Source organism: Bufo bufo, chromosome 2, assembly GCF_905171765.1.
Source record: "Bufo bufo chromosome 2, aBufBuf1.1, whole genome shotgun sequence".
Lineage (NCBI taxonomy): Eukaryota > Metazoa > Chordata > Amphibia > Anura > Bufonidae > Bufo > Bufo bufo.
Window position 1 is genome coordinate 342,927,637 of NC_053390.1, and position 14,156 is coordinate 342,941,792.

Here is a 14,156-nt window from a genome sequence, read left to right on the forward strand (position 1 = left end):
CACTTTTACATTAAATGAGGCACATGATGAGACAGTCTTTCATTGCTGCTGAGTCTATTAAGTACAGCTGCTGCGCGCCTACCTCTCTGCCCTTGGCTTGTCAATCATTTCAAAGTAGAGGAAAAGGACCGATACTGCCATAACCAGCCATGCAACACAAAATTATATTAAAGTGACCCCTACCGTGTCAGAAGGGTGCACACGGTGTTAACAATTCCGTAATTAAACTCTTTATCCCTAGCTTTTATTTTAAGTCTTTGCTTTCCTCCAGAATTTTGCAAGGATCATGTGGATCTTGCATTCAGTCTATCACTGGTAAGGCAGAGTCATGCAGTCCCACCTTTTTATTAGAAATGCTTGTTAACCTTGAGGGCATTTGCTGTGTGTTTTCAGAGTGGTAATTGCAGACTGTTTGAAGTGCGTCTGAAAAAAAATCTATTATTTTTTTTTGTTATGCTTCATCTTTTGTATTATTCTTCTCTGAAGTGATGATACCGAGGACCACATTTATAATACCCTGCTCATTTCTTATACATTTGCATAAAACCAGCTCTTCCGTCACTCACGAACAATAAATATGGCCATTCAGCGGAGAATAAATTTAGTCATTAGAATATATTTTTCTCCTGTTATGATGTTGTCATTAATGCATACACTTAGCGCAAAGTAAACGAGTTTTCTGTTTACGGTAATTGTGTACATTCTTAAAGGCAATTCTGTGAAATTCAATAGTTCCAAAAAGTGCATCCTGAATTATATTGCAAAAACATGGGACAAAAGAGATTTATATAATTTCTTCACAGCTTGAATGCCAGCACAAAAACAGGATTAGTATATTAAACATATGTATATAGAAAACTGTCATTCAGCTGTAAGCAAAAAGAGGAGAAAGCTTTCATAAATAATAATGGATGATAATTGGTCTGGAAAGTTGTGTTATTTATAATATTTTGTTTTTTTTACAAGCAAAATTCAAGGACAAGGGATCTGTGGATAAGACATTTTAAACTGGGTTATCTGCAGCATTGCCATAAAGAGTAAGGCCTCATTCACACAAGCGTATTTTCGGTCTGCATCAAATTTGTTTGTGGATCACACACAGATCCATTCATTTCTACAAAGGTGCTATAATTTTTATAATCCTGCCATAGTAAACAGGATATTGTCTCAAAACTTTTGTTTCTCATATCAGTTTAGTTCACCTCAGGTATTTTAGGCTTAAAGGCCTTGCGCATCTTTGACATGGAAAAAAATGATTTTTATTTTTGTTATTGCTACTTTTTAAAATTCAAGGTAAATACTACTATTGTAAATGGTTTGTGATGTAATGCTTTTGTAATGTTCATGTTATATTCACACTTCATGCTATACACATTGTATACCAGCAGTTGGTGTATGGTTGGCAGTGTGTGGCAACAGAAATGGGGCTTACCATCCCATTCCTCCCTTCTTGGTAGGAGTGGGTTGGTTTGACTTCCTGCCAAGGGAAGGGCAGAGCTAGTTAGGGAGAGTGTGGAATAGAGTGAGGAGTGAGGTAGCATGTGATCCAGCTCCTGCTCCTCTGGCGATTGAGGACCACAGAGTTAGCTCATCTGGGATGACCAATACTCCAGAGAGCCTGCAGGGCCCCAGGCAACAGAAGATCTGTTAACTATGGCGTATTTTTGTCAGAGTGATAAAGCTATCAAACTATACAGACTCCGATGCAAGGTGAGGGGAAACATGTTAAGACACCAACACCGCAGTTCAGGACAGGCATAGTTAGAAGCCTGCATCATACAGTGGACACTTACATCCACAGGTGTACAGCCATAGGGAAAGGAATCAGGCGAGAGACATTGTCAGTTAGCACACTTCTGAGTGTCATCTTCTGCCTCATTGCCAGCCATAATACCCTATTATCTGTGAGGAGAAATTGCACGTTATACGAACTGCTGCTGGATGTGCTGCTATTCGTCTTTGCACTCAGTAAGGAAAGATAATCTTTGTTCTATAATCTCTGCCTGGTTCCTTCACGTTACTTATTCACTGCACCGAACCTCAGGGAGCAACAGCCTAAGGTACAGTAGGACACCGTGACTCAACACTTCATCAGGGCCACTACCACTCTCATCCTCTGCACCAGCTCCTTGGGGGGTTGCTGCACAATCTTCATTCCTGCATTTATTTTCAGACCCCCTGATGTTCAGTTTCCAACCTGCTTCACGTTTCAGACTTTTCTTATGTGGACCTGTCCCTCCTGGTAATATACCCTGGCTCTGTAAGTCCAGGTTGCTGCTGATTTTCGCCTGCAAACTCTCTTGTGTGTGCTTTCCTCTCTATTAACTGTGGACCCTAGGTGAGTTGTCCTCCTTGAATCCTCTTTCCCTTCTCCACAACTGCTATGTTTATCTTCCTGCTGATATCTGTAACACTAAAGGTCCTTTTACATGGGCCAAGGATTGAGGAAATTATCTGCAATGAGCATTTGTATGAATGCTTGTTCCCGTTAATTTCCTCATGTAAAGGTTCCACTAGTCACTTAACAAACAAGCAATACACTTGTTGATCTGGGATCATATCAAAATATTTCTATGTGGGCAGTTCCTTTCCCTGTGTCAGGAGTATCACTACCTCCCGGATTACTTGTCCCAGGTCCCAAATGTATTAGCAACCCGCTATACAACTGTATAGCTGTCATCAGGATGGCAATACAGTTGAATCACTGTGGTGGGACATGCAGCCAATATCTCCATGCCCTGCCGTTCTCTCTAACAGGCTACTAGAGCTAAGGCCTATGGGAAGTAGGTGGTGCAACAGTTTTGATAGATCTATCCCAATGGATAAGCGGAGGAGCCCCGGCCGGCGGCTCAACTGATGCCTAAGTTAATCCAGCAATACAGTCCACTTGTCATGATGTCACTCACAAAGTAGATAGCAGAAATGCACTGCTTCCAACGTTTAAGAGGAATAAGACCCTCCTTCCTCAGGGAAAATGTTTATTTAAAGTGCTTCCACTTTATTAATGAGGGTCCTCTGTGCAAACAGCATTCAGAATAGAGTACAAGTTAAAACCCTTACATCATCAATGCTGTGTTCGTGTTCACATTTGAAGAAGTCTGTGTTATCATGCATTCGTTACTTTCCAAGCCTAGTGCACTTGGCTGAGAAAGGGAGTGTGACCCTCAAAACGTGATACATGGCGAGTGCAGTATGCTGACTTGATACTTTGGATGTTGCTCTTGAAAAGAATTGTAAGTGGACCTGCTACGGTGGCATGTTTGTGCCACTAGAATGGTGTGTCTCACCCAGATAAAGCTGAGTGAGAAAGGCCCCTTTCAGATGAGCGAGTTCCGTGCATTGGACTCGCAGTGTGTGTCAGTAAGAGCTCCCGTCCTGACCTCCCAGCACTGACCGGGTCGCATAGCATTTTATTGATTTATGATGCTATGTAACCCTTAGAGTTCTGGAATGTATTGTATAACACTGACATTATGCTGTCAGTGTTATCCAGTATACTCTAGAACTGTAATGTTTGCATAGTATCATAAATCAATATAATGCTATGTTACCCGGTCAATGCTGGGAGGTCCGGCTGGGAACTGCCGCATACTCCGGAGTGTGGAATCACTTGTCTGAAAGGGGACAAAGAAAAGTCTCAAAGTTGGGTTTTTCCTCTGTTCCCTAGACAACAAGTCTGTTAATGAGGCTTAATTAGCAGCCAGCTGAAGTCTGCATAAGGGCTCATGCAAACACCATTGGCTGTTTTGTGGTCCGCGGCTGTGTGCATTCCTCATTTTACAGAACGGCTGACTCCTAATAGAACAGTCCCATCCTTGTCCGTACTGCGGACAAGAATAGGACATGTTCTATTTTTTCGGGGCCACAGAATGGATATATAGATTTGGACTGCACATGGGTGTCTGCATCTTTTGCGGCCCCATTAAAATGAATGGGTCCGCATCTGACCCTCAAAACCTGCGGATCAAATGCGGACCAAAAATATGTTCGTGTACAGGAGCCCTAAAGCTACTTTCACATTAGGGTTTTTTGCTGGACCTTCATGGATCTGCAAAAACGCTTCCATTACAATAATACAACTGCATGCATCCACCATGAATGGATCCGGTTGTATTATGTCTTCTATAGCCATGATGGATCCGTCATGAACACCATTGAAAGTAAATGGGGGACGGATCCGTTTTCTATTGTGAAGCGTTTTCTTATGCTATTAAGATCCTATGACGGATCTCAGAAGGCGGAATTGAAAACGCTAATGTGAAAGTAGCCTAAGAGACATTACATTTGAGTTCTACATCTAAAACAAATATATTGAAAATCACTGAAAATGGTGCACTACAATGGTAAATGCAATTGACAATATATGGCTAAACCCTCACGCTGATATTAAAATGAGACTTTCGCCAATATATTCTTATATCAAGAACATACCAGAGCCTGCGCACCCCGTCAAGGTCTCTCAAAATGGCATGGGACCTAACGCTAACCTACCTATGCAGTATGGACAATTTATGATAGGTGCATAAAGTCCGACACACAGCCAGCAGCTCCCAGTTACCTCCAGTGTGAAATCACATATACAATGGGAGGAGGGAGGAGGCTGTCAGTCCCACCTATAACTGGCTCACAATAAAGGCACATTCAAACCTGGAGTTGCCCCACCTCCAGGCATACATTTACAAACAAAATCACAGAATAAAGTGGTCTAAAAGGCAAAAGATGCTCATTTCTACCCGGGGGAGCAAATCCTGCCCAGCAATCCCCAGCAAATGTGTGAATTTTCTGTTTCTTATAGCACCAGCTGCACATTTGTCTTACATGTGGTCCGTTGCGGGCATCCTCCATTGTATGCATTTTTTGCTGGGGATTGCTGATAGCAACGGATCACATGTGCAGGATTTGCTCCCTCGTTTAGAAATGCGCAACAGCATATGGGGTTTTGAGCATTTTCTGCTTTTAAGACCTGTGTAGGATGTTTTTGTGGTACGTGTGGTCTGCTGTTGGCATCTTCCATTGTATGCATTTTTGCTGGGGATTGCTATTAGCAACAGATCACATGAGCAGAATTTGCTCCCCCGTGTAGAAATGCGCAACAGCATTTGGGGTCTTGAGCATCTTTTGCCTTTTTAGACCACTTTATTCTGTGATTTTGTTTAATACAAATACAAACCGGATTCCAAAAAAGTTGGGACACTAAACAAATTGTGAATAAAAACTGAATGCAATGATGTGGAGATGGCAAATGGCAATATTTTATTTGTAATAGAACGTAGATGACAGATCAAACATTTAATCCGAGTAAATGTATTATTTTAAAGGAAAAATACGTTTATTCCAATTTTCACGGTGTCAACAAATCCCCAAAAAATTGGGACAAGTAGCAATAAGAGGCTGGAAAAAGTAAATTTGAGCATAACGAAAAGCTGGAAGACCAATAACACTAATTAGGTCAATTGGCAACATGATTGGGTATGAAAAGAGCTTCTCAGAGTGGCAGTGTCTCTCAGAAGCCAAGATGGGTAGAGGATCACCAATTCCCACAATGTTGCGCAGAAAGATAGTGGAGCAATATCAGAAAGGTGTTACCCAGCGAAAAATTGCAAAGACTTTGCATCTATCATCATCAACTGTGCATAACATCATCCGAAGATTAAGAGAATCTGGAACAATCTCTGTGCGTAAGGGTCAAGGCCGTAAAACCATACTGGATGCCCGTGATCTCCGGGCCCTTAAACGACACTGCACCACAAACAGGAATGCTACTGTAAAGGAAATCACTGAATGGGCTCAGGAATACTTCCAGAAACCATTGTCAGTGAACACAATCCACCGTGCCATCCGCCGTTGCCAGCTGAAACTCTACAGTGCAAAGAAGAAGCCATTTCTAAGCAAGATCCACAAGCTCAGGCGTTTTCACTGGGCCAGGGATCATTTAAAATGGAGTGTGGCAAAATGGAAGACTGTTCTGTGGTCAGACGAGTCACGATTCGAAGTTCTTTTTGGAAATCTGGGACGCCATGTCATCCGGACCAAAGAGGACAAGGACAACCCAAGTTGTTATCAACGCTCAGTTCAGAAGCCTGCATCTCTGATGGTATGGGGTTGCATGAGTGCGTGTGGCATGGGCAGCTTGCATGTCTGGAAAGGCACCATCAATGCAGAAAAATATATTCAGGTTCTAGAACAACATATGCTCCCATCCAGACGTCATCTCTTTCAGGGAAGACCCTGCATTTTTCAACAAGATAATGCCAGACCACATTCTGCATCAATCACAACATCATGGCTGTGTAGGAGAAGGATCCAGGTACTGAAATGGCCAGTCTGCAGTCCAGATCTTTCACCTATAGAGAACATTTGGCGCATCATAAAGAGGAAGGTGCAAAAAAGAAGGCCCAAGACGATTGAACAGTTAGAGGCCTGTATTAGACAAGAATGGGAGAGCATTCCTATTTCTAAACTTGAGAAACTGGTCTCCTCGGTCCCCAGACGTCTGTTGAGTGTTGTAAGAAGAAGGGGAGATGCCACACAGTGGTGAAAATGGCCTTGTCCCAACTTTTTGGGGATTTGTTGACACCATGAAATTCTGATTCAACATATTTTTCCCTTAAAATGGTACATTTTCTCAGTTTAAACTTTTGTTCCGTGATTTATGTTCTATTCTGAATAAAATATTAGAAGTTGGCACCTCCACATCATTGCATTCAGTTTTTATTCACAATTTGTATAGTGTCCCAACTTTTTTGGAATCCGGTTTGTATATTCAATAATTTCTTTTCAAGTTTGTCTATCAAAATTTGTAATCTCTTTGTTATCTCAGTTGCTGCATGGAAACACAGTATTATTTAGTTTGTTCCAATGTCTCTTTTTGCATAGCATCACTTTTCATAAGGTGCAACTTGTAAGTCCTGTACATACTGTAATAAGATTTTCTTAATTTTGTTGTATTATATATCCACTATAGGCTCTATGTTTGTATTCTATATATGCCCTATATTTTAGACATGCTCACTTCTTTTATTATGGGTAAATGTATCTGCTATAACTGTTTCCCTGTATGCTCCTATGCCTCTAGAGTTCAAACAAATGTAAAAAGAGCAGAGTTAGTCTGTTCCTGAATGTCCTCTCCAATCCATTGTATGATATGTCATTATTTTCTCTGCTCTCTCAAACATTTGATCTTCTTCACCTACAGATTTGAAAAGAAATGACTACTCACCTGGGAGGATCAATCTAGGGTTTGAAATCGGAGAAGCAGATACAGATGAAGACATTTTGGAACATAATACAAAACTGTAAAACAACATTGCACAGAGTTATAAAAAAACTTTCCACTGGATGCTGTAGTATGATATTGGTGGACAGACCCCATCATAAATATAAGAATTATTGTTAATCGATCACACATGTTTCCCTTCAGTCACACAACCCATAGCCGTTCATTCATCTGTGAAGACATCTTATTTTTGCAGATGTATATGAAGTTTGTATTGAACTGCCCAATTGTACAATAAAGTGCCACAGAATCTTTTTTCTATGTTTAATTACCATGTTTCTTAGAATTTCAATTTCACAAATATATATCCTCTGTAGGATGTGCCATATGCATACTTGTAAATACACGTATATTTCCTTGGCACATCAGAGGGGTATACACAATGAAGTCACATTATTATGACCACCAGCTAATATCCAGAGTAACCTCCATGTGCAGCACAGCAGGAGCTAGATGGGCTGGTAGTGACTCAGTAAGGTCATGGTAAGTTGGCACAGGTATTTGGAGCCACGCATGACGCTACTGCAGTGCATCCCACAGCTGCTGGAAGGTTTGTGGGGGAGGATCCATAGAGCGAACACAGTGATCAAGGTGGTCCCATAGATGCTCAATTGGGTTCAAGTCTGGGGAATTAGGGGGCCTGGGTAGTACTTGGAAGTCTTGGTCATGATCCTGTTACATGTCGCATTGTCTTGCCGTAAGATTCCATCCACCCAAGGGAAGACATGTATGGGTATACATGATCATATCCAAATTAGTTAAGAGTGCCTCCTACAAGGATGAGTAAGCCTGCCCTAGAGAATGCCACAAAAACATTCCCCAGACTATAAGGCTGCCATCACCAGCTTGCGTTCTTCCAGCAATGGTTGCAGAGTGTCTGTTTTCTGATGATTCTCGTCTGACACGTTCGATGAAGCAGAAAACGTAACTCATCAGAGAAAGTTCTGCCACCTGAGTCTACTCCTGTATGGTTACATAGTTTGAAGATAGTTTGAGGCTCCAATGAAATTAGCAGGGCTGAAATATCGTATGGGCGTATAGTACCTCTTCAAAGAGTATCGGTGTGGTTGGCTATTGATCCACAGGGATGAAAGATTCTGGTTCACGGCACAGAAGGATACATGCAGTCAGGAAATAGACAGAGTTCGTGTAAATCAGTGAAACAATCTCAAGGTGAGAGCAGGTGACACAGGAACAATATAATAAACAGGCAAAGGTTAGGAATCAGGCAGTCAAACAGATAATAGCTCTATTACAAGCTCTTGCTAGTGTCACGAGGGTATCGAGAACCACGCCTGACTCCGTTATACCCGGGGTCAGGAAGTCGCAGCGGTTGGCTGCACGCTCTATTTAAGATAGGGCTGTTTCCTTATGGTAGCTTTCTGGGTTTGCTTTGCAAACCCTTTTGGCTCACTCAGGGATCCGTAGCTCTTTCTCCTCAGCTGTTCCTTGTCCAGCACTCCCAAACCTCCTTATATTCCTCTCTCACACTTCTCTGGTTGCCAGAGATAGAACTTCCTGCCTGGACATCTATTCTGACCTTCTGGAGCTGTGTTGCTTCGTTCTCTGGTAGTTGGTCCAGAACGCTACCCTCCGGATCCCTGTTGGACCTTTGTGATCGCCCACCTGGGTGTATGTGTTTGTCTGTTTTGTCTGTACTCTCCCTGGTGTTTCCCTCTTATTTTAGTGGTGCGGACTAGCGATCCCACCGGCCCGTTCACTATCTAGGGCTCATTTTAGGGAAAGCCAGGGTTTAGGCACGTGATCGCCGCACGGGTGAGGAACCCGTCTAGGGACGTCAGGGCAGTCAGGTGCCAGCCGCAAGGTGAGTTAGGGGTCACCACCTTTCCCTCTCCCTTGGGCAGGGCTTTCCCTTTTATCCTCCCTGTGCGTGACGTCGGTCATTACATTATCTCTGGCCCTTATTTTGTGTAGGTAAATTTTTTTTTTTACCTACTTAGAATCCAGTATGGATCAAATTGCTGCTCTGTCTAAACAATTTCATGGCCTGTCTTTTGAGGTGGCAGGATTGAAGGCGTCGGTCCTCCAGCAACAGCAGCGATTACAACTAACCGCAAGCCCAGCGGTAGCTACTGGTAACCAGGTTGTTGCGGAACCCAAGGTCCCTCTCCCTGACAGATTTTCTGGGGGAAGGGACAAGTTTTTGACATTCCGTGAGGCCTGTAAGTTATATTTTAAACTGCGCCCTTACTCCTCTGGTAATGAAGAACAGCGGGTGGGGGTTGTTATTTCCCTGCTGCAGGGGGACCCGCAGTCCTGGGCGTTCTCTTTACCTACTGATTCCCAGGCTCTTCGGTCAGTGGATGAGTTTTTCGGGGCTTTGGGTCTCATATATGACGACCCTGACCGAGTCGCACTGGCTGAATCAAGATTACGGAGCCTCTTACAAGGAGAGCGGCCGGTAGAGGAGTATTGCTCTGAATTCCGTAGGTGGGCTACGGATACCCAATGGAACGACCCGGCTCTCTGGAGTCAGTTCTGCTCTAGGTTATCCGAAAGGGTTAAGGATGCGCTTGCATTATGAGACCCCCTTTTCCCATGATGCCGTTATGTCCCTTTCTATCCGTATAGAGAGACGCCTTAGGGACAGATTGTTTAAACCGGAGCAATTGGTAACCCCTCCCAAGCAGCAGTTAGTCTGTACGGACTTAGACGAGCCTATGCAGCTAGGAGGAACTACTCGTCAGGTCCGTCCTCCTGAGGCTCGCCGTAGGCGTGGGGTTTGTTTTTTTTGTGGGGAGAGGGGTCATTTCATTAATGTCTGTCCTTCTTTCCTCAGAAACAAAAGACCGTCGGAAAAACTACTAACCCCAGGCTGTGTGGAGGATGTCAGCCGGGGGGTATACGTTTCCTCCATACGTACATCGCAATTTGTGTTGCCAGCGGTTATTATTTTTGGTGATAAGACAGAGACTATTTCTTTCTTTCTAGACAGTGGAGCAGGGGTAAATTTGATAGATGCCCATTTTGCCCGCACTATGGGTTTGTCTCTCTGTACGTTACAGAGACCCATTCCCATATTCGCTATTGATTCTGCTCCCCTGTCTCAGAGAAACCTCACCCACATTGTTCATAATTTACACCTTCGGGTAGGGGACCACCATAACGAGATGCTTTCAGGTTATGTTCTGGAGGGGCTTCCCACTCCGGTAGTGCTGGGTCTTCCCTGGTTGGTAGCGCACAATCCAGTGGTGGATTGGCAGGCCAGGGAGATATTGGAGTGGAATGAGCAGTGCAGAGAAAATTGCTTAAATAGCAATTGCTTAGTCGCCTCCATAACTACCCTACCTACATTTATTTCGGATTTTGAGGATGTTTTTTTCTGAAAAGGGTTGTCAGAAGTTACCACCTCATCGTCCTTATGATTGCCCGGTTAACCTTATTCCCGGCGCAAAATTACCCAAGACCAGGTTATATAATCTTTCGGGTCCAGAGAGACAAGCCATGAAAGATTATATCTCCGAGAGCTTGGCTAAGGGACACATCAGACCCTCTTCTTCACCCGTGGCTGCAGGGTTTTTCTGCGTCCTTGCCTAGATTTTCGCGAATTAAATCGGATAACCATCCGAGACCCATACCCTCTTCCTCTCATTCCTGACCTGTTTAACCAGATTGCAGGTGCTAGGTGGTTCTCCAAACTTGATCTTAGGGGGGCCTACAATCTGATTCGTATTAAGGAGGGGGATGAGTGGAAGACAGCGTTTAACACCCCTGAGGGGCATTATGAAAATCTAGTTATGCCTTTCGGTCTGACCAATGCTCCTGCCGTCTTTCAACATTTCGTTAATGACATTTTTAGTCATCTAATCGGCAGGTTTGTGGTAATATACCTAGATGATATTTTAATTTATTCGTCTGATCTGAAAACACATGAGGTGCATGTCAGACAAGTACTGCAGGTCCTACGGACGAATGAATTATATGCTAAAATTGAAAAATGTGTCTTCGCCGTTCAGGAGATACAATTCCTAGGCTATTTTTTATCTGCTTCAGGTTTCCGTATGGATCCTAGGAAGGTCCAGGCAATTTTAGATTGGGATCTTCCTGAGAACCTCAAAGCACTACAACGGTTCTTGGGCTTCGCGAATTTCTATAGGAAATTCATAAAAAATTATTCACTTATTGTAAAACCGCTTACTGACATGACTAGGAAGGGGACTGATTTTTCTAAATGGTCTGACGCGCTAAAGTTGCTTTTTCCTCTCTAAAAGAGAGGTTTATCTCGGCACCTGTACTAGTCCAACCTGATGTCTCTCAGCCTTTTATTGTTGAAGTCGATGCGTCAGAGGTCGGAGTGGGGGCGGTGCTGTCTCAGGGTCCGTCTCCTGGCAAATGGCGTCCTTGTGCTTTCTTTTCTAAAAAACTATCTGCAGCAGAAAAGAACTACGATATTGGCAATAGGGAACTATTAGCTATTAAACTTGCGTTTGAGGAGTGGCGTCACTTCTTAGAGGGGGCAGTCCACCCCGTCACTGTGATTACGGACCACAAAAATCTTCTGTACCTCGAATCAGCTAAGCGTCTCACCCCTAGACAAGCTAGGTGGTCGCTATTTTTTACTAGGTTTAACTTTGTGATTACCTATCGTCCTGGGGCAAAGAACACCAAGGCTGATGCACTATCTTGTTGTTTCCCTGGAGGGGGTAATGTGAGTGATCCGGTGCCCATTCTTCAAAGAGGAGTGGTTGTTTCTGCGGTACACTCTGTTTTGGAGGGGAAGGTGTTAGAGGCCCAGGGGGACGCCCCGGTCTCTTGCCCCTCAGAGAAATTGTTTGTACCGTTGAACCTACGTTTCGAATTATTAAAGGAACATCATAGTTCGACACTTGCTGGGCACCCGGGTAGTAAAGCAACCTTGGAGCTATTGTCTCGTCGTTTTTGGTGGCCAAGGTTGCGTCAGGATGTATTGGATTTTGTGTCTTCTTGTTCTACCTGTGCGCGCGCAAAAGTTTCACATACACGTCCTGCAGGGTCTCTATTACCACTCGTCATTCCCAATAGACCGTGGACACATCTGTCAATGGATTTTATCACTGACTTACCTTTGTCTGCGGGTAAAACAGTTATTTTGGTAGTAGTGGACAGGTTTAGCAAGATGGTACACTTCATTGCGTTACCTGCACTACCTAATGCTAAGACTCTTGCTCAGGTATTCGTCAGTGAAATCGTGAAGCTTCATGGGGTCCCCTCCGATGTTGTTTTGGATCGGGGTACCCAGTTTATTTCTAAATTTTGGAAAGCTTTTTGTTCCCGTTTGGGGGTACACTTGTCCTTTTCCTGTCACGGATGGTGTACAGGAAACAAGACAATACAATATGAACAATAACTCACTGGATCCACAACTAAGGAACAAAAGGGAGACCCCTGCAAGAGACCTGCCGCTCTCCCTTATTGCTCAGCCTATGCGACCACCCCAAAGGTGGATGGGCGCATATCCACGTACCTCGACTATCTTACATCTGATGACCCTACAATAGTGAGGGGACACGACCACCGGCTCCCTACACAGACACGGAGGGAGTCAGGGTCACCTGGATCCAGAAAACAGAAAATCATAAATACATAAACAGAACTTATCTTGCAGACGACTGGGGACTGTGGACTGTGGACTGAGAACTAGGAACAGCATGCACACACACTCCAGGAAGTTGTATAAGCCGCACACTACTGCATTCTGGGGAGGAACTTAAAGGGCAGCAATCAGTCCAACTGCATGACAGCTGAGATAGACTAACGAGATGAGGAACTTAACCAAAACAAAGAAACTCAAGGAGGAGGATCTGGAAAGCTCCTGTCAGAGCTTCTCAACTGTCTGGTTGTGACAGTACCCCTCCCTCTACGAGTGGACTCCGGACACTCAGGGCCCACCTTCTCAGGATGGGACCTATGGAAAGCCCTGATGAGACGAGTGGCCTTAATGTCCGTCACTGGGACCCACATCCTCTCCTCAGGACCATAACCCTCCCAATGAGCGAGGTACTGGAGGGAACCGCGGACAAGACGAGAATCCACAATCCTAGAGACCTGAAATTCAAGATTTCCATCAACCATAATCGGAGGAGGAGGCAAAGGCGAGGGTACAATAGGTTGAACATAAGGTTTCAATAAGGACTTATGAAAAACATTATGGATCTTCCAAGTCTGAGGAAGATCAAGACGGTAGGCAACAGGATTGATGACAGACAGGATCTTGTAAGGCCCAATAAACCTAGGACCCAACTTCCAGGAGGGAACCTTCAATTTGATATTCTTGGTAGACAACCACACCAGATAACCAACATTCAGGTCCGGACCAGGCACACGTCTCTTATCTGCCACACGCTTATATCTCTCACTCATGCTCTTTAGATTATCCTGAATCTTTTGCCAAATAGATGACAAAGACGAGGAGAATCTGTCCTCATCAGGTAAACCAGAAGACCCCTCTCCCGAGAAAGTCCCAAACTGCGGATGAAACCCATCTGCACCAAAAAATGGTGACTTATCAGAGGACTCCTGACGACAGTTATTTAAAGCAAACTCAGCAAGGGACAAAAAAGAACACCAATCCTACTGATTCTCCGCCACAAAACAGCGCAGATATGTCTCCAGATTCTGATTGACGCGCTCTGTCTGGCCATTCGACTGCGGGTGGAAGGCAGAAGAGAATGACAACCGAACCCCCAAGCGAGAACAGAAAGCCTTCCAGAATCTGGAAACAAACTGCGTGCCCCTATCAGAGACTATGTCTGAAGGAATACCATGCAATTTGACAATGTGGTCAATAAATGCCTGCGCCAGCGTCTTAGCATTGGGGGGCAAACCAGGAAAAGGGATGAAATGCACCATTTTGCTAAAACGGTCCACCACCACCAGAATC

General features: G+C 44.1%; 1 protein-coding gene across 2 annotated transcripts in view; it reads left to right on the forward strand.

Moving 5' to 3' along the window:
• The window catches only part of TRPM6 (transient receptor potential cation channel subfamily M member 6), a 262,839-nt gene extending 255,323 nt beyond the window's left edge, over positions 1 to 7,516 (forward strand). For both annotated transcript variants that reach the window (XM_040417069.1, XM_040417070.1), the window contains one exon: positions 7,196 to 7,516. In XM_040417069.1, coding sequence (XP_040273003.1) covers positions 7,196 to 7,299 — 104 coding nt within the window. In that variant the 3' untranslated portion in view covers positions 7,300 to 7,516. The remainder of the gene's footprint in view (positions 1 to 7,195) is intronic.
• Positions 7,517 to 14,156: the final 6,640 nt, after the last annotated feature.